The sequence below is a fragment of the Ananas comosus genome, linkage group 7 (genome assembly GCF_001540865.1).
Source record: "Ananas comosus cultivar F153 linkage group 7, ASM154086v1, whole genome shotgun sequence".
Lineage (NCBI taxonomy): Eukaryota > Viridiplantae > Streptophyta > Magnoliopsida > Poales > Bromeliaceae > Ananas > Ananas comosus.
Genome location: NC_033627.1, coordinates 1,017,870 through 1,040,288, shown reverse-complemented (window position 1 = coordinate 1,040,288; position 22,419 = coordinate 1,017,870). Strand labels below are relative to the sequence as shown.

Genomic DNA, 22,419 nt, shown 5'->3' with positions numbered 1-22,419 from the left:
AATGGGGCTTTTTATGGCACTCAAGTGCTTGTGTATGCGTATGTACCTATAAAGGCTCCAAAACCTTGCACATATAATTGCCTAAATATTGCTTTTGAATGCAATGGTTTGGAACACAGTGGGCGAAGACACATTGATAGACCCATTTTTCTCCTAACTTCACTGTGTAAGTTCATTTTCTCTCTTTTTCCTCTTCAAAATTCCTCTTCTTTTTTTTTTCAACTGCTTTTGGTCATTTTCGTATGTAGTTACCCCATTAGTGATAATAATTTATGGTAAATTTTCAGATATTTCAAACATGCAAATGGAAATTGAAGGAAACCATGAGATTAAGATGGAGGCAAAATGCTACAAGCCCTTTTGGAGGCCAGTGAATTCCAATAACATATCTTCAAGGAATAAGTGCTCAAATAGGTGAGAGAAACTTACATATTCATCTAAGAAAAGTTTTAAGTTCCTAAATCTAACTTTTTCGGGTTTTTTTTTTTGTATAAACAGTGATTCTGATGAGAGAATTAGGGAAGATGTGTTGGACTCTTCATCAAAATTGAGCCACCATTCTAAGCTGGTAAAGCTCTTTTTATATCTATCTCTCTCTCCCCCCTCTATCACCATATACTTGGTTTGGAACACTAGGAACAGTTACAGTTGTATTTTTTTTTTTTTTTTGAAAAAGAGTTACAGTTGTATTAAAACACAGGATATTAATTTGTTAATAATTTATAATTTATATATGAAATGTTTTACTTCTTTGTTACTGTGTAACTTACCGAACTTCGGTCTCTGTTGAATTTCTAAGTTAAGAGTATAACGGGATTTTATTGAATTTCTCATTTACTATGATTTTTTATCGCCGCAGTTTGTATTTGACAGAGGAATGAGGGGCAGAGTGATTGTTGATAAGCCTAATGTTATTTCCAAAGATGAGGTGCTAAGATGAACTTAACTAGTTATGCTATGCTTGTCAGGATAGTGGAAGTATAAAGGGCTGTTCCGACATCGGCAAGAAACCGTTGCCGAGTTTGGAGCTTAAAAGATCATTGAAGCATGAGGTATGAAACCGAGCCCACGAATCTACAAAACATTAGCACTAGAAGATATGCTTCTTTACGGAATTCTGAGCTTAGTAGATGAACTCTCTTTAATTCTGGTAACTAAAGTAGATTTCCGATTGTTTTCTTGTCAGTGGCTTTATGTTTCGTTGCGTTTCAGATTATACAACTCGAGCAACGACTACAGGACCAGTTGGTGGTGCGTGGCGCTCTAGAAAAAGCCTTGTTATATAGGCCTTCTGCGATTAGTTTGTCAAATGATACCTCAGTGCCGAAGGTAAACCCTTTTTCCTCTTGTTTAACTTGGAAAGGTCGCACTTTACCTTCTTGTATAAAACCTGGAATTTTCTACAATAAACGAAATTCTGGAAGATATATAATGCCCGTTCCTATGTTAAAAAGGTACCTTGGAGGAAGAACAATGTTCTTAGATATGAGTTAAAAACTGTTCATTAGGCACTCACGCACAAGATGCTTCAATATGTGCATAAGCCCAATAGCCCTTTTAATAGAGAACCGATGGTCACTTTCAGAAAACATCATAAATTCTTCAGGTTGGAATGATTATTCACCTGCACCTGGAAACTCTCTTTACATCACATACTATGTACATCGACAGTTATTAGTTCATTGCAATGTGAATTCTAGAGCATCGACCATTTGAATCAATGCTTTCATTACCCTGGTTGTTGCATTTCTTTTGTTGGAAAAATCCTAATTTGTCTATTATTGGCTCTTTCTTCCTTTTTAACTAACCAGCTGATCCAATTTTGAGGTTTCAGGCCACCGAGGAACTGATAAGGGAGATCGCTTTACTAGAATTAGAGGTGATGCACTTGGAGCAGTATCTCCTCTCGCTCTACCGAAAAGCTTTTAGTCAGCAAATATCAACCTTATCTCCGACTAATAAAGACACATCAGAGCAGCCTCTGACTGCTCGGTCAGGGCAATGTCAAGAAACAACAGGAAATGCCAACTCGTCCAAAAGAGAAAGTCCACCGATTCTCTCTAGCAGTAGACAAATTCTGATGAAGCCGACTGATCCGCCAACAAAACACTCTCCTGTAATTTGCCAAGAGACGCAGCAAGAAGGCGCTCGTGTTCAGCGTAGCCATTCTTCAGTCTCACAGCGTGCGGCGTGTTCGGCTAGAATATCTCCATCACAAGAAAGCCTCAAAAGAGCTCTTCACTCATTCTATTCGCAACCGTTATCTTTTCCTAAGGTAGGTGACTTAATGGTGCTGGCTTGCATTTGGGAGTTCTTTGAGCTTATTTATCCCTGGTTGAGATTATGCAAAAGTGCCATTTGAGTACAGTTCTTTAAAGAAGCGTTCAACTCTTTTTCATTAAAATCTCCTTAATAGCTATCCCCTGCAGTAGAAGCAGAAGCTCCAATTTGAAGCTTATGCTTTGGACCGCTCAGTCATCTTCCAACCATAGCAAAAGCTACAGAGTTTTTTGTTTCCCAAATGTCTAGTTTTCAAAAGCTTCTGGTTTCCGGAGTGAGAAGCTGCTCTAGAAGCTAGGTTAAACAGGCAGTAAATGTTGCTTCTGATATTGATTTATGCTACACAGGAAGGCGAGAATTCAAATTCAAGGGCGGTGAGCTTAGCTGATCATCTGGGTAAAAATATAGACGATCACATTCCTGACACTCCTAGTAGAATTTCAGAGGATATGGTTCGGTGCATGGCTGCAGCATATTACAAGCTTGCGGATACACCTTTGGATCGTAATGGCCCCTTATCATCCCCTACTTCATCCTTCTCGTCAATAAATGCATTTTCTCCACAATACATTGGAGATATGTGGAGTCCAATGCGCAAAAAAGAATCTATTCTTGATACTTGGATGATAAATGCATTCGGGATAGAAGGATTGAGAGAACTCACCGGACCATACAATGCCATGTTAGAAGTGACTTCAATTTCCCGGGACCGTGGAAAATTGAGAGATGTTCAAGACTTGCTTAAAAATTACAAGTGAGTAATTCAATTTACGCCCTTTGTCACTATTTTCGTTTGAAAGTAGTCTTGCTGAAGATATTTTTATCAACTGATATATATTTGATGATGGACTCAATGGCTATTTTTAATAAGCTAATATAAAAGTCATCTATCTTATAATATCAACACTGTGACGTTTACTTCATTCTGCGATACATTGGTTGGTTATTAGTTGGAGACGCAGTCTATAACTCACTGATCATTCGCATCATTAAAAGAGTGAATTGGTAATACAGAAATTGGTAATCCGTAATTCTCCTGATCATTTCAATAAGCTTAAATTGAATGCCCTCATTTCAGGTCGATGGTTCGGCGATTGGAAACAGTTGATCCGAGAAAGATGAAGAATGATGAAAAGCTTGCCTTTTGGATCAACATACATAATGCTTTGCTAATGCATGTAATGATTCTTCATTATCCATCAAATCTTGGTGAAGAAAACATTTTATTGAGCTGTACATTTTTTCTGCCACTTCTGCAGGCATATTTGGAATATGGCATTCCACCAAATAACTTGAAAAAGATGTCTATGCTCGTGAAGGTAAACATAATATTGAAACCGTCATATTTTTGTCCATCGTACTATCATCGTATGCACATGAGATGAATAGCATGTCTGTACAGAACGATAGTAACTAGATTGTTTACTGCAGGCTACATGTATCGTAGGTGGTCGCTCTATAAATGTAGCCACGATCCAGGGTTTGATTCTTGGATGCCATACACACTGTCCAGGACAGGTACATTCGCAACTTTCTTAGCTTCCAGCAGCTAAGATATCATAATGCAGTTGAGTTTTTCAGCATTTAGCAACTCTTCAACTTGCTATATTAGTTTTAAAAAGGACACCTTTTAGTCTTAGATAACGTGGTAGTAACATCGTAAAAGGTGATTAAAATTGTTACATGAAGGCGGTGACTTCAATGAATGTTTCTGGAGAAAAATATTGAGTCCATAAACATAATAACTTGACTACTGTCCTGCAGGATACTGTTCTGCCTAAAACTAATAATATTGTTATATTGGAGATGAACCTTCAGATTAAGTGCTTCTTTTTGTAGATTAAAACATCTCTTTTCGTCTTCTTGTAGTGGTTACGCTTATTACTGCATGCGCGGATGAAGAATAAAGCAGGAAATAAGTTGGGAGACTATGCTATTGAGCAATATGAACCTCTTTTGCATTTTGCACTTTGCTCAGGAAGCCATTCTGATCCTGCGGTAAGTTTTTTCAATTGTACATCTCTTTCGTATGTATTTTATTGCTTCAAATAATCACCTATAACTGAGAAGTAAGAATCATGCTGAAAAAGGTAAAATTATATATGCCCCACCAAAATAAGGTCCTGGACAGAGCTTTTGTAGAACTGTCCTATCCGTCAACAATTTTTTTAAAACATGAGTGTCTATTGTGATCATATCATATGACATTAACATGAACTATGCAGTTAACAGACCATCTGATATAATTTTAATCCTTAACAACATTACGAGTAAGAAAGATTTAAGATCTTTTTTGTATTTTGGTTTCCAGGTAAGAGTATATACTCCAAAGAGATTAGCTCAGCAACTTGAAACTGCGAAAGAAGAGTTCGTTCGCGCGACTGTTGGTATCTGGAAAGAACAAAAGATCCTTCTGCCGAAGCTCATAGAGTCTTATGCAAAAGACATAAAATTAACTTCCCAAGGTTTGATCCAAATGGTTCATCGTTACCTCCCAGAAAATTTAAGAACCGCCGTGTATAAATGCCAGCAAGGGCGATCGAACCAGATTGTCGAATGGGCACCTTATAATTTTAATTTCCGATATCTGCTTCCGAGGGAATTGACATTTCCTCCTACAAACTGACACCAGACATTGGTATACTGGGGGACAAAGGAACCAAATGAATTGTATTTGGCATGAGCTGATTGTTTATTCTTGTTTTTCTTTTCTTTTCTTTTTTTCATTTTTGCAGTTGTTCTTTTGGGTTCTCTGATCAAGAAGAGTTGGTATATGTGTAAATAGAGTCTGTGTACATTGAAATTATTGTACAAAACCAACTGTTAAAGGAAACAATTTTTCATTTTTGGTATAGATGGATATAATTGGTTGCTTGTGCCAAAAATCCTCAGATTAGTATGATTGAAGCGACTCCTTATATTTTCTGATAATTTTTGTTACATTCAATCTCTTAAAAAGTTTTATAGTAATATAAGTTTCTCTCTCTACCAGATTCAGTTCATCATTGGCTGCGATTTTTCGAATTCAATCATATTAAATTCCATTCCAGTAGACTATTTGGCCTAATTATGATGCTGATTCTTCTGCCTGATTACTGGTCAAGTTGAGACCTCGCCACCTCACCACATCGTCATCTGTCCGATACAGGACGAACGGCCGTGATTGAAGCCCCATGCGACTCGATCGGTGCAGATGAGATCTTATAGAGCGAAAGTACATATACATATAATATACTCCTCAAACTTGTGGGATCACAATGCCACGTGGCATTCTCTTGCATATACATAACCTTATCGGGACAGATCTCGTGTCTTGGACAGGATTATAGTGAGCCACCTCAGCGAGTCTAGCTGTTTGGTATTGGCTCGGTACTCAGTGATTTTTATTTTCTATTATACTTCTATTTTTATTTTTAGCAATAGTCAATACTTAACAAGTAAAACATTTTGACCCTTTGCCTTGCCGTCCCTAAAGCAAGTGTGGCAAAAAAATTTGGTGGTTGATACTCAAGATTCCAAATTCGAACTTAAGTTGATTCATACTTTCAGTTAAGTTTATTTCTAAATGAAATAAATGAAGCAAATAACATGCTACATTTCTCTCTAAAAAAATAAAAAAGTGAAAATGAGATTCCCGAATCTAAAACTAGTTATGCTAACTCAGTACTTCTATTTTGCCGAGAAAGACATATTTTATATAAAAATAATTTTGATTATATCTTACAACAAAGCCAAAAAGCATTTATTTATTTTGAACGCATTCTCTATGGGGCCTTGGCTACCCCAAAGCTTCAAAGGTCACACTCGTATCCATTGCATGTATAATCTTCTGCTTTTATTTATTTATTTATTTATTTATTTATGTATCGCTTTTTAATGACCACTCTTTGCTACCCACACCCTCTATATAAAAGCATTTTGTTGCAGAGGAGGCTGCAGTGAATCATCAGATCGAGATGGCGTTTAGTGAAGAGCAGGAAGCGCTTGTGGTGAACTCGTGGAATGTGATGAAGAAGGATGCAGCATCAATTTCCCTCAAGTTCTTCCTGAAGTACATCTAGCTCCCTCTCTCTAGATCTCTCTAAAATTAAATTACTTAAACTCTTTGTATACTACTTGGGATTTAACCTCATATATATGATGATTGCTGAATTTGAATGAACAATTTTATTTAAACAATTTCACATTTAGTTTTATATTTATTATAACTTCAATAATAAATATAAAACTAGAGAAAAGAGACTTCTTTCCCACAGAAGCAATTAAAATTGACGATTTATTTTACTACCTTATGGAATATAGTTACAGTCATTTGCTAATTCATTTTATAAGATATTGTGCTCTAATCCAACGATCGCTTCTCATGAATTTTTCGGCAACTTACTGAAAATTTAACGCGGAATCAATTGAGACATATAACTACACATTTTTATTTGCTAAATCTAAGTGAGGAAATGATAGGATATTTGAGATTGCGCCATCAGCAAGGCAACTTTTCTCTTTTCTCCGTGACTCCGACGTGCCTCTTGACAAGAACCCAAAGCTCAAGGCCCATGCCATGTCCGTTTTCACCATGGTAATCCATTCTTCAGCTGCTTCACTTTTAGCTACTTCTTAATTATTGTACTCGGGCTTCGGTTGGGATTGCGGAGCGATTGCGTTACGTGCGGTGAGAAAGTACAATGAAAAAATATACTATCTGTTTTCGTATGTAATATTGCGTTCCACATATCGCGATGAGTCGGTTATGATATATTTTTTACCGTCTTACTGGAGAACACAGAAGTATATTGCTATACGCTTTTACCCCAACTTTATTTTATCTAACAACGTCTAATAGACCTTAATCTCAAACTAAACCTCATTATCGTGGAAAGAGCTTATAGAAAAAGTGGTTTTTGATAGAGTTGTTTTAGAAGGCTTCTTTTATATATAGATGATAGAATCGAGCTACTATATTATGGGCCATCGGTAGAACAAGTTTTGTTTGAGTGCATGTAAATAATGGTTATTAATTTCATTTTCATGGTTTCCATTTCTCGTTTTATTTACAATATTATTTGTTTACATACTTCTTTTTATTAATAGACATGCGAGTCAGCAGTTCAGCTAAGGAAGTCCGGCGAGGTGACGGTGAGGGAAACGACTCTGAAGAAGTTAGGCTCAACTCATTCAAAGGCTGGAGTTGCCGACGAACATTTCGAGGTATCTGTAGATGGATATTTTCAAAATTATATAATTTCTCGCGTGATTACTCGGCTCACAATGAGTTCAAAGATGGTTGGAGACGGCTAGTTAATTTGCTTATTTTAGACAAAACTATTATCTAAAAGATCAGTCTGATTAAACCGGTTTAGAAATATCTTGACAAAACAGGTCACTTCATTAATCTCAAATTTTAGTCTTTTACCGACCATCGCTAGCACAAGTAACATGGTGGTTGGTACCCGAAATTCTAAGTTCGAATCTTAATTAATTCACATTTTCAGTAAACGAAACAGATAAAATACTATCTTTCTCTAAAAAAAAAACAATTTGTTCTTTTTCACTTTTGAAGCATAGCAGCAAAAAAAAAAAAGACGAGACCGAACTGGAATATTAAAAAACGAGCACAAATTTAATAGCCTTTTTGCACTTTAGTTTCCATTAAAACTATATAGAAATGAACTTTTTTTTTTGGTTCTTCGGATGATGCAGGTCGTAAGGTTCGCATTGTTGGAGACCATAAAGGAGGCAGTAACAGATATGTGGACGGAAGAGATGAAGAACGCCTGGGAGGAAGCTTTTGATCAAGTCGCTGCAGCAATTAAAGAAGAGATGAAGCACCTTAAGTCCGCATAAAGCTGCTGTTCTAGGCGGTTGTACTCTTGGCTTTATATGAAGTTCAATCTTAATCTAGGTTGTGATGCATCAATCAGTAATTTTTATTTATAATAAGATAATATATCACAAAAAGGTATTGTGCACTTTTATATTTGTAAGCTTGTAAACCTGCCTTGTACACCGCGAAAAATAGGTTTACTTTGATGCACATACATACATTTAATTTGACACATATTTTTTGTTTGTTCAAACAAAAATTATAGATTAAGATTCAGGGATGAAGAATATGTCTAGATGCGTACAGTTGTGTAGTATATATATTTTTTGTTTGTTGAATCATATAGCAATTACGCCCCCAAAAAAAACTATAGTCGTCAAATAATTTATTTTGACATTCAAATAATACAAAAAAGCCATAGTAGATATGAAATTTTGAGAAGGAATGAGTGATCGATCTAAGGAATTTGTGTTTCACTTCTGTTGTAATGCATGAGTCCGGGTTTGCATTTTATCACCAAACGCATAAGAGTTGTTATTTGCAAAATTCCTTTCCTTTCTTCAAAATTCACGACATTTTAATTTTAAATTTATATACACCAAAAGCGCCATTCCCTCGCGCGCTCAACTCTACCGAGTCCAAAAATTTTTGGCTCCAACCGTCCAAACAAATTCGAATGGACGAATCAACGGTAAGGAACATAGGAACGAAGCCAATCTCAGCCGCCCGATCAACTACGAAACGCCTATAAATAGGAACCTTCACCACCTCACTCTCATCCTCTTACTCCGGAATCGCGCTCAAATCCGGGAAAAATTTACGACCCCTACCCCTCTCCTCGCTCCGCCCCCTCCTCCACCTCCTCTCCTCCTCAACCACTACCTCCTCCATCGCTGCGCCCTCGCCCTCGCCACCTCCGATCTCTTCCTCCACCGCGGGGAACACCATCGGCGCCACAGCGCGGCGGCGCCACCTTCGCCCGTGCGGCGGCGGAGGCGGCACCGCCGCTGCGATCGCGGCGCTCGCCCTCACCGCTAGCGCGGCGATCTCCTCGGCGCGGAGCGGGCGCCTCAGCATCGATTTGGAGAGGACGAAGTAGATCTGATCCAACCGGAGCTCCTCCTCGGCCCCGATCGCCGAGACAAAGCCCCCGATCTCCATCTCGTCGGCGTCGCACACGAAGCACGCGTGGTAGTCCCCCTCGAGCACGTGCGACGCCCTCACGGGCCTCGCGAACTCGCGGAGCTCCCCGTCGGGGAGCACGAGCTTCGCCGTGGCCGATCGCGTCGCGAGCGTGGCCTCGCACGAGGCGCAGGTCCCCATCGCCGTAGAGGAGCGCACAAACTCGCCGAGGAGAGGTAATGTATCTGATCGCCGATTAATTGCTTTTTCTACGCTTTTCTTCGTTCGCCTTGTGTTGATGTTTTCGTTGCTGAGCGGAGGGGGAGCGGGCGATTTATGTAGCGAGGGGGATTATGGGGGCGACGCGTCCGCGATTTGTCGCCGAGTGGAACAGCCTGTGCTTTTGCAGCGTACACAAGGGCAATGACGTGGGAAAGAAGGGTATGGGGGAATACTTCGAAAATGGGGCCTAGATTGCGGAGAAATTACGACTTTGGGAATTGCAGTAAAGAGTGCGCTTTAATTCGATCTGGTGCTAATTTAGGGTTAATAGTCTCCCGGGAAAGCAGTGACGCGTCATAGCGTTGATGCCGTGTCCCGATCTTAGGTGGCGCCACATCAGTTGCCGTTGGATGGTTTGATCGCGTGGACGATGTGTGTCTATGCGTGAAAACAATGCAATTTATTAATGATTAGATGTGCACAATTGTATACTGGGCTGCGGAATTGTAGCGAGGTCAAAAGAGACCACTTCTAAGCTGTGCTAACAATAGGCACTTGGACTCGTGTCTCTGACGTGGAATGTTGCCGTGATGGGCACTTCCACGCGCTCTGAATTTAGCAAGAGTGGTGAGGTTACCGGACGTGCAATTACGGTTGTTTGCAAAGCAAGGGTAGTTTGGTAAATAGAACGAGGGCAAAGCGGGCGTGTCGTGATAATGTGCTCGGTAGCTTCGTCGCAAGGTCTCATTTATAGACACGTGGTCGGAGCCTCGGGAAGCACACCGAGACAGAAGAGGCCCATTGCAGTAGAAGGGGCCACAGTAGCTCCTAAGGTGGGACCATCGTATCTCATTGTATCTATCGTTCATCTTACGAACGCGCACAAATCTCAAAGTACTTGCACGGTGGATATAATCATCTTAAGTTGGGAGTGATTTTCACTTGAAATTTTTTTGTTCAATATGAGGTAGTATCTTAAAGAAAGCGCCTAGTACTTTTGGGTGTCCACACTATGAACTCCTTTTAGGAATTGTTCACATGGCAGTAAACTCCTATCATATTTTTAGTTATAATATATATAAAACTTTTATATTGTGTATATTTATATGTATGAATAATGCTATTTATATATTTATAGAGGGTAAGTGTAAGATTTACCCTCTATTTATCAAAAAGTTGTTATTTTTCTGCTAATTTTATTAATTTTTTAAAAACTAAAAATTTTAAAGAATTTTTAAAGTATTATAATGGAATTGTGTTAGATTTATATCTATACATATAGCATTTGTTTTAATATATTAATAATAGATAGGAATAGCATTTTGAAACTCGTAGAAAACTCTTTTACGTACTGATTTATAAAATGTTGCTAATAAATAAGTTTTATACATGGCATAGTTAAATTTTATTTTTGTGAGAGATAGGTAGTATACTACCCGCTTCATTTATTTTATTTAGAAACAAATTTAACTGAAAATATAAATTAATTAAGATTTGAACTTAAAACTTCGGGTACCAATCATCAAGCCTTTTGCCACTTCCGCTAGGGATGGCCGGTATGGCATAGTTAAATTGATTACTAGTTGTGTATGTGCAAAATTCACAAGAAAGTTGCCATATAATAGCAGCTTTAAAGTATAACACTTTAATACTTTTGATTTGTTTTAGATCTTCCTAAACACTAATTGTTAAAAAGGATTATAGACAAATGTAATTACAAATTAGTAAGGGTGTATTTGGTTTTTCATAAAAGTTGCCTGAATTTTTTTTTGGCTTAAAAATAATTTTTCTAGTATTTCGCTTGACAGAAAATAATTTTTAATGTTAAAAAAAACGAGCATTTTGTTTTCGGCTTCATCTCCGTCTAAAGGAAAACTCTCTGAATTTTTTCACGCGGCTCACTGCGTTCATCACATCATGGTCCACAAGTTTATGTGAAAAGCTCAAAGCTCGTGGACCGCCTGAGTGGTCCATGTTGGACCACTCACCCGTTCTCTCTATAAGAGAGGGTAAATATTTATTTTATATTATTATATATTTTTATTTACAAATATTTATATTATATAATAAATAGTTTTATTATATATTAATATGCATAATATATATTTTCCCATTATATAATATTATATACATACTATTATTATATATATTATATGCTTATCAATTTATTATGCACTACTATAATTTTGTTATATTTAATTTACACATATAAGTTATAATAATAATAATATGTATAGCATGATAATTATTATATATAAATAATATATAATATATATATAATAAAAATATATAATATATTTTTTTCTTTTCAATCAAATAAACAAATATGATTAATTAACTATTTTTCTTTTCCTATACCAAATCTAAAAAGCGTAAAAAAAATTTCCACCAAAACTATTTTCACAGTTTTATGTAGAACCAATCAACTTCTAAGGATTATAAAATAAATTACAAAAGTATTTCATTTGCTTTAGATCTTCCTAAACACTAATTGTTACAAAGGATAATAGGAAAAAGTAATTACAAGGAAGTAAAGGATTAACGATAAGGTGCTATATTTTATCATCCGGTAGTTTATAATTTTTTCCACTTTATTAATTTTACGAGATTAAAACAACAAAAAAAAAAAAGTTGTACATGATAGCACATTATAGATACGCCATATCATGTGGGATTTTTAACGCTTCCTGTAAAATTTGTTGGTTCAACATTTTAGGGATTTTTTTTTTAGAAATAGGTATATGCTATCCATTTCGTTTATTTTATTTAAAAATAAATTTAGTTAAAAATATGAATCAATTAAGATTCAAATTTAAAATCTCAAGTATTAATCATCAAATTTTTTGTTACGTACGATTCGATAGGGATGGTCAGTAGAGACCTTCTTAAACGTACCATGTGGATGCAAGGGCAGAGGAATGTTGGAGGGACAACTAGCAAGTGAATAATTAAGCAGCACCTTGTCCGAGGCTCCGAGCCACAGCAGGCACTGCGGGTCCGACGCTCGTGTCCGTAGCCGGTGTGTCCGCCCAAATATTCCAAGTCAAAATCCCAGCACTGCTCCATCCCATGAACATTCCGCTGGCACCAGATAAGACCAGTAATAAGGCGAAGTGATAAAAAAGAGTACGATTGCTGTAGAGTGGAGGATATTTAAGTGCAATAATGTTGACCGAATTCTAAGTAGAGAACTACTAGTCCGCTCCAGCCAGCCCAATTTGCTCATAGTTTGGGAACCATGTGAGAGCCAATAATACCTCGAAAATGCAGATGCGGGGGCTCAATTGCGGGAGGTGGATGTGGGTCCGACTTCAATGATGCGTAGGACTGGTTAAAGTTCATCTGGTTCTCAACTCAACTCAAACCTAAACCCTGCTAAAACGTATCTAGATTACGAGTTAGGTTTTTAAGCGGATTAGCAGGTACAAATTCTATGAACGAGATAAGAAAAACAGATATCTTTATTTTTCTTTGTTGTATGGGATAGACCACTTTGCTTGTTGCTGTCTCTAATTCCAAAAGTCACTTGCTACGTTCTAACGATTTTGACCAAAAGGGAGCCCGAATCTGATCAAACCCATCACTCTTCTAACATATTTTTGATATAAATAATATTTTCCTACTCCACCTCCCGCTCCGCCCTCGGCGAGCCCACCTCCTCCGCACGGTGCTCTTTATGCGGACTAAATTGTCTACGTACCACCCTTACAAGAAGAGCACCGAGTTTTAAATGTAAAAGTTTCCCGAGTATATCAGACAGATTTTTATAGTGTATACCACCGTGTCCGTAACCAACGGTCACATGCTGCAAAAGCTATCCATTAACATCCCACCCAATGTAATCCTCAAGTTCATCAAATCCTACTTAATCTCCGGTGAACTAGATCGCGCCCGTGACCTGTTCGATAGAATTCCCAAACCAGATCTCCGCTCCTTGACGATGTTATTCACGGCCTACACCAAACAAGGCCGTCCAAAAGAATCAGTAAACCTTTACCGGCGTCTCCGTAGTGAGAATAGAATCGATCCTGATAAGTTGGTCCTGCTATCCATTATTAAGGCTTGCGCGCATTCTACCAATCTCATCGATGCCAAAGAGATGCATGAAGAGGTCGTTAAGCTAGGGTTTGGTTCGGACCTTCTTTTGGGAAATGCGTTGGTGGACATGTACGGAAAATGCGGGTTTAGCGAGGGAGCTAAGGGAGTCTTTGATGTCTTACAGGAAAAGGATGTGATATCGTGGACTTCGTTAATAGCGGCTTATGCGAATTGTAGGCTATCAAGAGAAGGATTGCATGTGCTTCATGAGATGATTCTATCCGGGACAAGACCCAATTCAGTGACGTTGTCGACAGTGCTTCCTATGTGCTCGAAATTGCAGCTTTTAGATCTCGGGAGAGCAATTCATTGTTTTGCTATAAGAAACAGATTAGAAGATGATATCTTTGTAAGCAGTGGGCTTGTGGATATGTATGCCAGTTGTTTGAGCACATGCCAAGCAAGGATTGTATTTAATAGCATCAGAGAAAAGGATGTTGTGTCTTGTATAGTGATTTTATCAGCATATTTTTCTGCTGGGGAGTGTGAGGAGGCTCTCGAGCTCTTCTCATGGATGAAATTTCACAGAATTCCGATGAACTCCGCTTCATGGAACTGCATGATTAGTGGGCTTGTGCAAAATGGAAAGACAGAGAAGGCATTTGAAGTGTTTGCTGAAATGTTTGACTCAGGATTTAGACCCAACAAAGTTACAATGGCCTGCATATTGCCTGCTTGTATTAATCTCGAGAATTTAAGAGGGGGGAAGGAAATACATGGCTATGTTATTCGACACTGGTTTACGGAGGACACAATGGTGGTAACATCTATCGTATTCATGTATGCCAAATGTGGAGACTTGGACAAGTCGAGAGTAGTGTTTGATAAAATGACTAGAAAGGATACTGTTGCTTGGAATACAATGATCATTGCGAATTCCATGCATGGTTGTGGGAGCGAAGCACTGTCTATCTTTAGCCAAATGATTGAGACTGGTGTGCGCCCTAATTCACAGACTTTCACTGGGGTTTTATCTGCTTGTAGCCACTCGCAGCTCGTCGATGAAGGCCGGTGGGTTTTCAATTCCATGAAAATTGACCATGATTTCGAGCCAGATGCTGAGCATTATGCCTGTATGGTTGATGTGTTAAGCCGCGCCGGTTATCTTTACGAGGCTTATGAGCTAATTCAGAGCATGCCCATGGAACCAACCGCAAGTGCTTGGGGAGCACTACTCGCCGCTTGTAGAGTACACAAAAATGTTGAATTGGGAAAAGTTGCTGCTGAACATCTGTTTGAGATTGAACCTGAAAATGCTGGGAACTATGTTCTTCTCTCAAATATGTTGGTCACCGCCAAATTGTGGGATGATGCATCGAAGATTAGGGTTTTAATGAGGGATAAATTGAGGGAAAGAGGAATAACAAAAGTGCCGGGATGCAGTTGGATACAAATTGGAAGGAAAGTCTATACTTTTGTTAAGGGTGATAAGAGGAATGGTCAGAGTGATGAGATATATGGTTTCTTGAAAGAGATAGCGGAGAAGATGAGACTCGAAGGTTATCTCCCTGATACAAACTTTGTTCTTCAAGATATTAATAGAGAGGAGAAGGAAGAAGTTTTGTGTAGCCACAGTGAAAAGCTTGCAGTGGCGCTCGGCATATTGAACTTGAACGGTGGATCTGTTATTCGGGTGTTCAAAAACTTGAGAATTTGCGGCGACTGTCACAATGCTATCAAGTTCATAGCAAAGATTATTGGGGTACAGGTCATTGTGAGAGATAATGTGAGGTTCCACCATTTTAGGGATGGTTCTTGTTCATGCAGGGATCTGTGGTGACCCTAACTTTTTTTTTTTTTTTTTTTTTTTTGAGAGAGAGAAAGATAGTATATCTTCTTCAATTATTTCTTTTAGAAATAAATTTAGCTAAAAATATGAATCAAATAGAATTCGAACATAGAAACTCATATACCAACCATCAAATTTTTTTCCACTTGCGCTTTCCACTTGCGCTAGTAATAGTCGGTAGCAATAGCATGCCATTAGTTTTTCTTTTTTGACAGGATGTGCTTATCTAGTCTAAGAGCCTTCTGCAGAAAGCCATCTTTAGAAGTTGTTAGACCGTTTGTGGTTTTTGTGTTTTTAATTGTTTGTTATCCGTGTAAATTAGAATATAAAAGGTCAATCCACAATCCCGTCGTTTGCACCTTATTGAATTAAAGAAAAACACCCACACAAATGGTCCAAATTAATTGGAATAAAAAACCATTCATTGAAGTATAAGCATACAACTCAATCAAAGGAAAACGAAGGGATCTCTTCATTTTCTATTTCCCGGAAACAGTTCTTCAAAAGAAATCACTACTACAAGTGCTAGGCCTACCACAACAAAGCTGTCTGGGATTTATTCTTTTCATCAGCAGTAACTAATAAATCGTTCGATGGATGTTTCGTTGCCAAAATCAGCTTTACAATGCTCATGCTTCAACATTCACACCCAACATATTATTTTACTGGTGCTCATGGCTGGTTTTACCATTCAAACCGTGTATTAATCAGATTCAATCAAACCATCAAAAGCATGATAGACGCTATTCCGATTTAAGGGAAAAAAAAAAGAAGAAGAGGTCATCCAAGGCCAGAATGCAGAACAAGAATGCATAGATTTAGACAAACAAACAGAAGCAACACTCGATAATCATTAACTATTGTTAACAAGCAACAAAGACACTGAAGTCTCACATAGAGTTCTTGCAGGTGAACTGCAAACAAATATCCAGCTAAGGTACTATTTCCTTCTCTCTCGAGATGCCCGGTCACATAAATCCACTATGATCAAGCATCTGTAATGAGAAACAAAATGTTATTACATCACGAACAGAAATAAAATGCGAGTGACAAAGAATGCCAATATTCTGAACATATAATTTAATAGGAATCCTTCAAAAAAGCAAGGAAAGATCGGTAATAATGATATTTGGCAATTTGCTGCATTACTGCCATGTAGCAACTAAATTTCACCGAACAGCTGGATACATATTAATGAAGGTTTTATATTCGTAACTGTGGAACCCTCCTGGTAGTTTTCCTATATAAGATCCCAAAGCATCAGGAGAGCTCAATATGTTCTTAATGTTCTTATTGAATGACTATCGAGAAGTCCAAAAAATCTACATTGAGCCTATGTGCAAGCACATGAATAACTTGACTATGGATTGACAACAAGCTTTGCAACACATACATCTAGTAACTTAACGAAAACTGTGGAACACAATTAAGAAGGACCTTCAATCCTTATTTGATGTGTAAAAGGATCAAGTTCAACTAGGGAGTCATGCTATTTAATTTCATCTAAAATTATCATCAGTTCCTTTAGCATTGAAAACAATTTTGATAAAGCCGCCTAGTTTCCAAGTCAAAGATCTGTTGTGTTAGCAATTTACAAGCACAGTTCATATCATAGCAAATTTTGGTATGTTGAACTCCGTTTCAATTATATAGGGAAAAACAGTTCTCCATCATTACAAACAATAGGGACAAGAGCAAAGCCTTTCGTCCCAATTGTTTAGGGTCAGCTTTTAAGTATTGTATTCTTCTACTCAGCTATCAACAGGACACAAGCTTTGCCACATCCTTTCTTGTTATCTCTCACTCTGTAAATTTTGATCTTCTCCATCTTTAATGAAACTATTGCTACGTGCTTACCGTTTTTGAAATGTCCAAACAATTATAATAAATTGTAACATGAATTATCCTCTATAGCATGAAGGACAACATTTTTTAAAAAATCTTTTTCGTAATCCAATGGCCCAATATTCTAAATCATACTAAACGATGTTCTTAAACCCGTCTTGAGAAATTCTTCTTCTAGATTATGGGGTATACGAACAGGAATTATCGCAGACCACAAAAATGCACTTACTCTTTTTTAGTAACTCACTATATTTCTGTAGAGGCTGAGTTTTGATTGTCAATAAATTAACAAGGGCTACTCAACGAAATCACAATAATCGGTAGGCAAAGAATACGATTACGATTAAAGGTTTCCTCCTAATAACACGAATCATGATTGATGGTATCTTGTAAGGAAATAGAATAAAAGCTCCTGGATTATAACCAAATCACAAAATAAAATTCTCATAACAACGTCGAAATAAAGCCAAACAATGAGCTGGAATCATGAACCTAGGGTAAGAGAAGGAAAGGAAAGGACCTGAGGAGAAAGTGGGGGTGGGGGAGGTGATGAAGAAGATAAGGAAGGAGATCGCCATTAGAATTCGAACTTGAGCTCCTCTTTCTCCTGGGTGAGGAAGTGGAGGATGTAGGGGGTGACGCGGATAACGGCGATCCACGTCCCCATTATCGCCAGGTGCGTCTTCAGCTGCTTGTACGCCGTCGCCTTGTCCGGGCGCCGCGGTATCGCTCCCAGAAACATCTTCTTCGGCTTCGGCTTCGGCTTCTGCTTCTGCTTCCTCGCTCCTCAACACCCCAAAAAAACAACAAAAACCCTAGAAGCGCCCCGTCGACCGATCGGGTTTAGATTGGGTCGTTTATGTAGGAGAACGGGGATTAAAGACGGTTCAGTTGAACCGGTTACCACGTCTTTACTGTGCAGCAGCAGCACCACAATATTTATTTTGAATCAGCCACATTTTTCTTTTTGAATGAAAAGTTTAATATTAGTGCACCACAATGGTTCATGTTACTGCACTAATCTTATCGTGACATTTTTTTTTTTTTTTAAGAGTAATGCTATTTCTATACCTATAAATATGAATTTTATATCTCTAAACTTTCTATAGCTAAGATTTAGCAAATAGTCTGATTATTTTTCTTCTTCTACTAAAACTTTAAAAAAAAAACTTAAAAAAAAGTTGCTAAACTCTAAAATGCAAGTGTAAAATGTACACCCTTATATGTGCTATACAATTAGTAATCTTCATCTTTTTTTTATATTAAAAATTTTAAAAATTATATAAGTTCTTAGATCAGTGGGACATATAGTTTACAACACGCTTTTTGCTGTGCAGATAGTATTTCTCAAAGAAAAAAAAAAAAAAAAACTATGATCTCCATTTTGTATTTAAGTTTTTATTAGATCTCAAAGCCTTTAATTTTTGCAATTAAATTTCTAGCATGTATTAATTATTTCAATCAAGTCCGTCTTATAAAAAATGGCTAATTTCGATGGAAATGATCAAGTGATACACATTAATAATTAATAATTATCTATAAAACTTAAAAGTTTAAATACCGGCCACTCAATCAAAACACCTATCGCCATGACCTGATACTCACGAGAGAAATGGAACATAGATTTACTATCCTCTCCGGCCCATTAAAGGCCTAAATGCTTAAATATCACACCAGTGGGCCTCAGCTTAAAGTAAAAAACATTAATGTCGGAGATATTGCAGTTGGGGTAATATTAGAAAATTAATGTTATCACTTTATTTTGTGTGAGATAAGTAAAATACTATCTGCTTTATTTATTTCATTTAAAACTAAACTTAACTAAAAATATAAATCAATTAGAATTCAAACTTAAGATTTCGATTACCAACTACTGAGCCCTTTACCACTTAATATTATGGTTGCAGCAAAATAGATGATCAAATTCAATTAGATAATAATAATAAAATAAAATTAGCTACAACATTTTTAATGCGCTAATATTAAGGGTGGAGACACATGGCACTCCTTTACTGCTCTACAAAACGCAAGTGGTTGAAATTTAAATTAATTACCAACATGCAATGTAATCGCGTAATTAAGAGCTCGTATCCACCTGTCACAAATTTGTAAAATCCTCGGAACAGAATTCGATGATACGGTCTTGATAAACCCAAAGTAAGCGGATCTTAAATCTTAATCACCACCAGATTCGATCACCCACCCGTTTCCTATAAGTCACGTGAGCATCACGTGGCCATGACGACGCACTCAGGAGATAATGGGGATCGGAGGATAATAATAGCTTTATCGAACCCCTCCAATAAACGCGCCCACACCCGAGAGGCCCCCTCCTCCTAACTCCACTAATGCAGTGTCCCCCACGCTCAACCGCACATCCCACCCGTCGCGCGAATTTTAAAGCGTCCGAGCCGACCGACCAATGAGCTAGAGGCACGTGTACAGAGTGCGGTTTACTACGAATCTACCACGGAACGCGGAACACAAATCCTCCTCCCCACTGACCACAGTGAGAGAGAGAGAGAGCAAGAGAGAGCACGCGAATACTTAAAACGAAGGAACGAACGAGAGCGAGCATGGCGAAGCTTCGGGAGTCGTCGTCTTTCTCCACCGCCCTTCCCCCAACGTCCATGGCCTCCGCCGCCGCATCGCCGGAGAGCTCCGCCGCGTACGATTTCGAATGGGGCCCGTCTCCGGCGAGCTCCGCCGCGTCCCCGGCCCGGATCACCGCCGACCTCAGCCCCCCTCTGATCGCCATGGTCGCCGTCGTGGGCACCGCCTTCCTCATCGTCCTCTACGCCCGCATCCTCTCCCACCACCTCCGCCGCCTCCTCCGCCGCTGGAGGCGGTGGCGGCGGCGCCATCTCCTACGGCTCCTCCTCCGACTACTACTACTTCGCCTCTCCCTACGGCCTCGACGACACGGCGATTAGGGCGCTCCCCATCTCCCTCTTCTCCAAATCGAAGGCGAAGCACCTCGCGGCGACGAACCGGGAGTGCGCGGTGTGCCTCCTCGAGTTCGAGGACGACGACCCGCTCCGCACGCTCCCCTTCTGCTCCCACGCCTTCCACGCGGACTGCATCGACGTGTGGCTCCGGTCGCACGCCACGTGCCCCCTCTGCCGCGCCTCCGCGGTGCGGCCCCCGGACTCCCCCTTCGTCCCCATGCGCGCCGCGCGGATCCGCCCCAGCCTCGACGATCTCGTGCTCTTCCCGAGATCGCCGCCGCGTCCCCGCCGTCGATCCGCGGCGCTGCGCGCGACTTCCTGCTGAAGCGCTCCTACTCCTTCGGGTTCGAGCGGAGCCTCGCGGCGGAGCGTATGGTGCTCGACGCGTCCACGGCGTCGCCGTGGCGCTACCGCCACCGCAGCTTCTGGAGCAAGCGCTGGCCCTCGCCCTTCGGGAGCGGCGGGGCCTCCTCCGCGCCGCGCGCCGCGAGGGTCTTCTCCTTCCGCTCCTACCGCTTCGCCGCCGCCGCCGGGAAGTCGCCGTTCTCGCGGCGGCGCGGCGGCTTCTTCCCCCTGGCGTCGGAGCCAAGCGCGCGGCTCGGCGGCGCGGGGCCGTCGTCGCGGCGGAGCCGCTCGATGACGAGCCCCTCGGCGATATTCGCGAGGCCACCGGGCGCGGCGGCGGCGGCGCTGGGGTTTGGGTTCTCGTCGAGCCGGATGAGGTGCGGGGATCCCGAGGCGTTGCTGTCGCCGGAGAGGTTGAACCGGGGATAGGAGGTCGACGGCATGACGAGCTCACCGGGAATCACCGGTGGCAGAGCCGCAGGGGGAGAGGATAGGATAGGGGCGGGAGGGGCGCGGGGGCCAGCGTCCCTGCTCCCCGCCTTAATGGCGGGTCGCATGCGAGAATTTAATGTGGTGCCGGTGTCTTTAATGAGGCGCATGAAGAAGAGAGAGATAGAGAGAGAGGGGTCGACCTTTTTCAAACGCTCGTTTCTATAAGCTCTCTTCGGTTGGTGGGACTCATTAATTGGGGCTTCTTTTTTTTTTTTTTTTTTATCGAAAGGGCGTGGATAGCGGGAAAGCTTGAAACAGATGGATGAATCTAACGTCGTGTTGCTCTTTCCCTCCTTTTCTTTTCTTTTCTTGTTTTCTTTTATTTTTCCGCGCGCACGTGCGAGTCGGGATGTTTACGTAGACGGGAACAGGGGCAACACATGGGTCGACTTTATACTGCTTTTAAAATTTGGAAAATGACTTCTTGGTTGATATCCGAGATCCAAATTCGAATTCTAATTGGTTCATATTTTCAGTTAAGTTTATTTCTAAATAAAATAAACGAAGCGGATAACGTGCTATCTATTTCTAAAAAAAAAAAAAAAAATTATCATGTAAAAGGTATGAGGTGTTTTCTGTCTATCTATCTTAATTTAAATAATAATAATAATAATAATAATAATATTGCTTTATAGTTCCGGCGCATCAGAGGGCATGTATTTAAGAAGGATGTAGTTTTTTGTTGGATTTTTGATGATTTTTATGCTGCAAAAGGGTGCAGCAAACTATCTTTCTGCAGAAGTTTGAAATATGGAACAAAAATTTGTCGAGATCATCTGACTTCATAATTTGTTGGGACTGTTCTTTTCTGTCCGGCAGCAAGCGGTGGTGAACACTAGTCAATTTTTTTTTTGAGTTGCTTCAGAACTCTGTGACTTATTAAATGGTGACGGGCGACAACAATGTTACTCATATCTTGGGAGTTGGTAGATAATTTATTCTTAATGAAATAATTCTACGCGACTACGCCCCACATGAAGATGCATGCGGCATATTGTTTTGCTTTGCAAGGTTATAGAATTCTCAACCATATTTAGTGGTGAACATCAAAATTAGAATGTAAACTCCTATTTTTAATTTGAATTGTAATCTTCCAAGTGATAATTTGCAGATGAGCTTTAAGTCTGCAATTCAATGGCGCAGGACGTAAAGAGAGAGCTAACATTTCAAAGGATTTTGGCTATTTACACTACACCTTGTGAAGCTCAAAATTTTTGTTTGGAAGTGCTTCTTTCGTCTGTCGCGGTGACCTACGACGCCAACAAATATTGCTGTTTGTTTAGTTTGTGTTTCATAGACAGGCTAGGCTCTTTGGCCCATCACGCATATTAAACGGGCCTTGATAACTCTGTCGGGCTCAGTCCGTTTTGACAATATAAAGAATAAACCCGGGCTAAAAAACCCGTTATTTTCACGGATATCCTGAGAAGGTATAAGGTATGGGCCCTTGCATGTGG

General features: G+C 39.7%; 6 protein-coding genes across 6 annotated transcripts; 4 read left to right on the top strand and 2 right to left on the bottom strand.

The window, feature by feature from the left end:
* Positions 27-5,132, top strand: LOC109712526. Its single transcript, XM_020236121.1, has 12 exons — positions 27-166; positions 288-414; positions 499-568; positions 969-1,052; positions 1,213-1,329; positions 1,835-2,275; positions 2,628-3,034; positions 3,359-3,458; positions 3,540-3,599; positions 3,712-3,798; positions 4,150-4,278; positions 4,592-5,132. Exons 2-12 carry the CDS (start codon positions 299-301, stop codon positions 4,904-4,906), a joined length of 1,926 nt encoding a protein of 641 aa, XP_020091710.1. The 5' UTR covers positions 27-166; positions 288-298; the 3' UTR covers positions 4,907-5,132.
* LOC109712342 (non-symbiotic hemoglobin 1-like) lies at positions 6,032-8,346 on the top strand. The gene is made up of 5 exons (XM_020235861.1): positions 6,032-6,077; positions 6,208-6,331; positions 6,742-6,856; positions 7,369-7,485; positions 7,978-8,346. The coding sequence occupies exons 1-5, from the start codon at positions 6,047-6,049 to the stop codon at positions 8,119-8,121; spliced, it is 531 nt and encodes a 176-aa protein (XP_020091450.1). The 5' UTR covers positions 6,032-6,046; the 3' UTR covers positions 8,122-8,346.
* On the bottom strand, positions 8,465-10,003 carry LOC109712341. The gene has a single exon (XM_020235860.1). The coding sequence runs from the start codon at positions 9,422-9,424 to the stop codon at positions 8,885-8,887; it is 540 nt and encodes a 179-aa protein (XP_020091449.1). The 5' UTR covers positions 9,425-10,003; the 3' UTR covers positions 8,465-8,884.
* On the top strand, positions 12,336-15,455 carry LOC109712475 (pentatricopeptide repeat-containing protein DOT4, chloroplastic-like). Its single transcript, XM_020236055.1, has one exon. It carries the CDS (start codon positions 13,248-13,250, stop codon positions 15,321-15,323), a length of 2,076 nt encoding a protein of 691 aa, XP_020091644.1. The 5' UTR covers positions 12,336-13,247; the 3' UTR covers positions 15,324-15,455.
* On the bottom strand, positions 15,993-18,006 carry LOC109712352 (mitochondrial import receptor subunit TOM6 homolog). The gene is made up of 2 exons (XM_020235876.1): positions 17,698-18,006; positions 15,993-16,327 (listed from the first exon to the last, which is right to left on the bottom strand). Exon 1 carries the CDS (start codon positions 17,917-17,919, stop codon positions 17,755-17,757), a length of 165 nt encoding a protein of 54 aa, XP_020091465.1. The 5' UTR covers positions 17,920-18,006; the 3' UTR covers positions 15,993-16,327; positions 17,698-17,754.
* On the top strand, positions 19,738-21,256 carry LOC109712386 (RING-H2 finger protein ATL65). Its single transcript, XM_020235936.1, is given in 3 exon segments — positions 19,738-20,043; positions 20,045-20,391; positions 20,394-21,256. Coding segments are annotated over 3 exon segments (1,143 nt in total). The 5' UTR covers positions 19,738-19,753; the 3' UTR covers positions 20,900-21,256.

Bases quoted from the DNA above. Each gene is read 5' to 3' on its own strand.
- LOC109712352 (XM_020235876.1), bottom strand. From the start codon at position 17,919: ATGTTTCTGGGAGCGATACCGCGGCGCCCGGACAAGGCGACGGCGTAC.
- LOC109712342 (XM_020235861.1), top strand. From the start codon at position 6,047: ATGGGGCCTTGGCTACCCCAAAGCTTCAAAG. The intron at 6,078-6,207 runs GTCACACTCGTA...ATTTTGTTGCAG, and splicing joins GCTACCCCAAAGCTTCAAAG to AGGAGGCTGCAGTGAATCAT. The intron at 6,332-6,741 runs GTACATCTAGCT...AGGAAATGATAG, and splicing joins TCCCTCAAGTTCTTCCTGAA to GATATTTGAGATTGCGCCAT.
- LOC109712341 (XM_020235860.1), bottom strand. From the start codon at position 9,424: ATGGGGACCTGCGCCTCGTGCGAGGCCACGCTCGCGACGCGATCGGCC.
- LOC109712526 (XM_020236121.1), top strand. From the start codon at position 299: ATGCAAATGGAAATTGAAGGAAACCATGAGATTAAGATGGAGGCAAAA. The intron at 1,330-1,834 runs GTAAACCCTTTT...TTGAGGTTTCAG, and splicing joins ATGATACCTCAGTGCCGAAG to GCCACCGAGGAACTGATAAG. The intron at 4,279-4,591 runs GTAAGTTTTTTC...TTTGGTTTCCAG, and splicing joins GAAGCCATTCTGATCCTGCG to GTAAGAGTATATACTCCAAA.
- LOC109712475 (XM_020236055.1), top strand. From the start codon at position 13,248: ATGCTGCAAAAGCTATCCATTAACATCCCACCCAATGTAATCCTCAAG.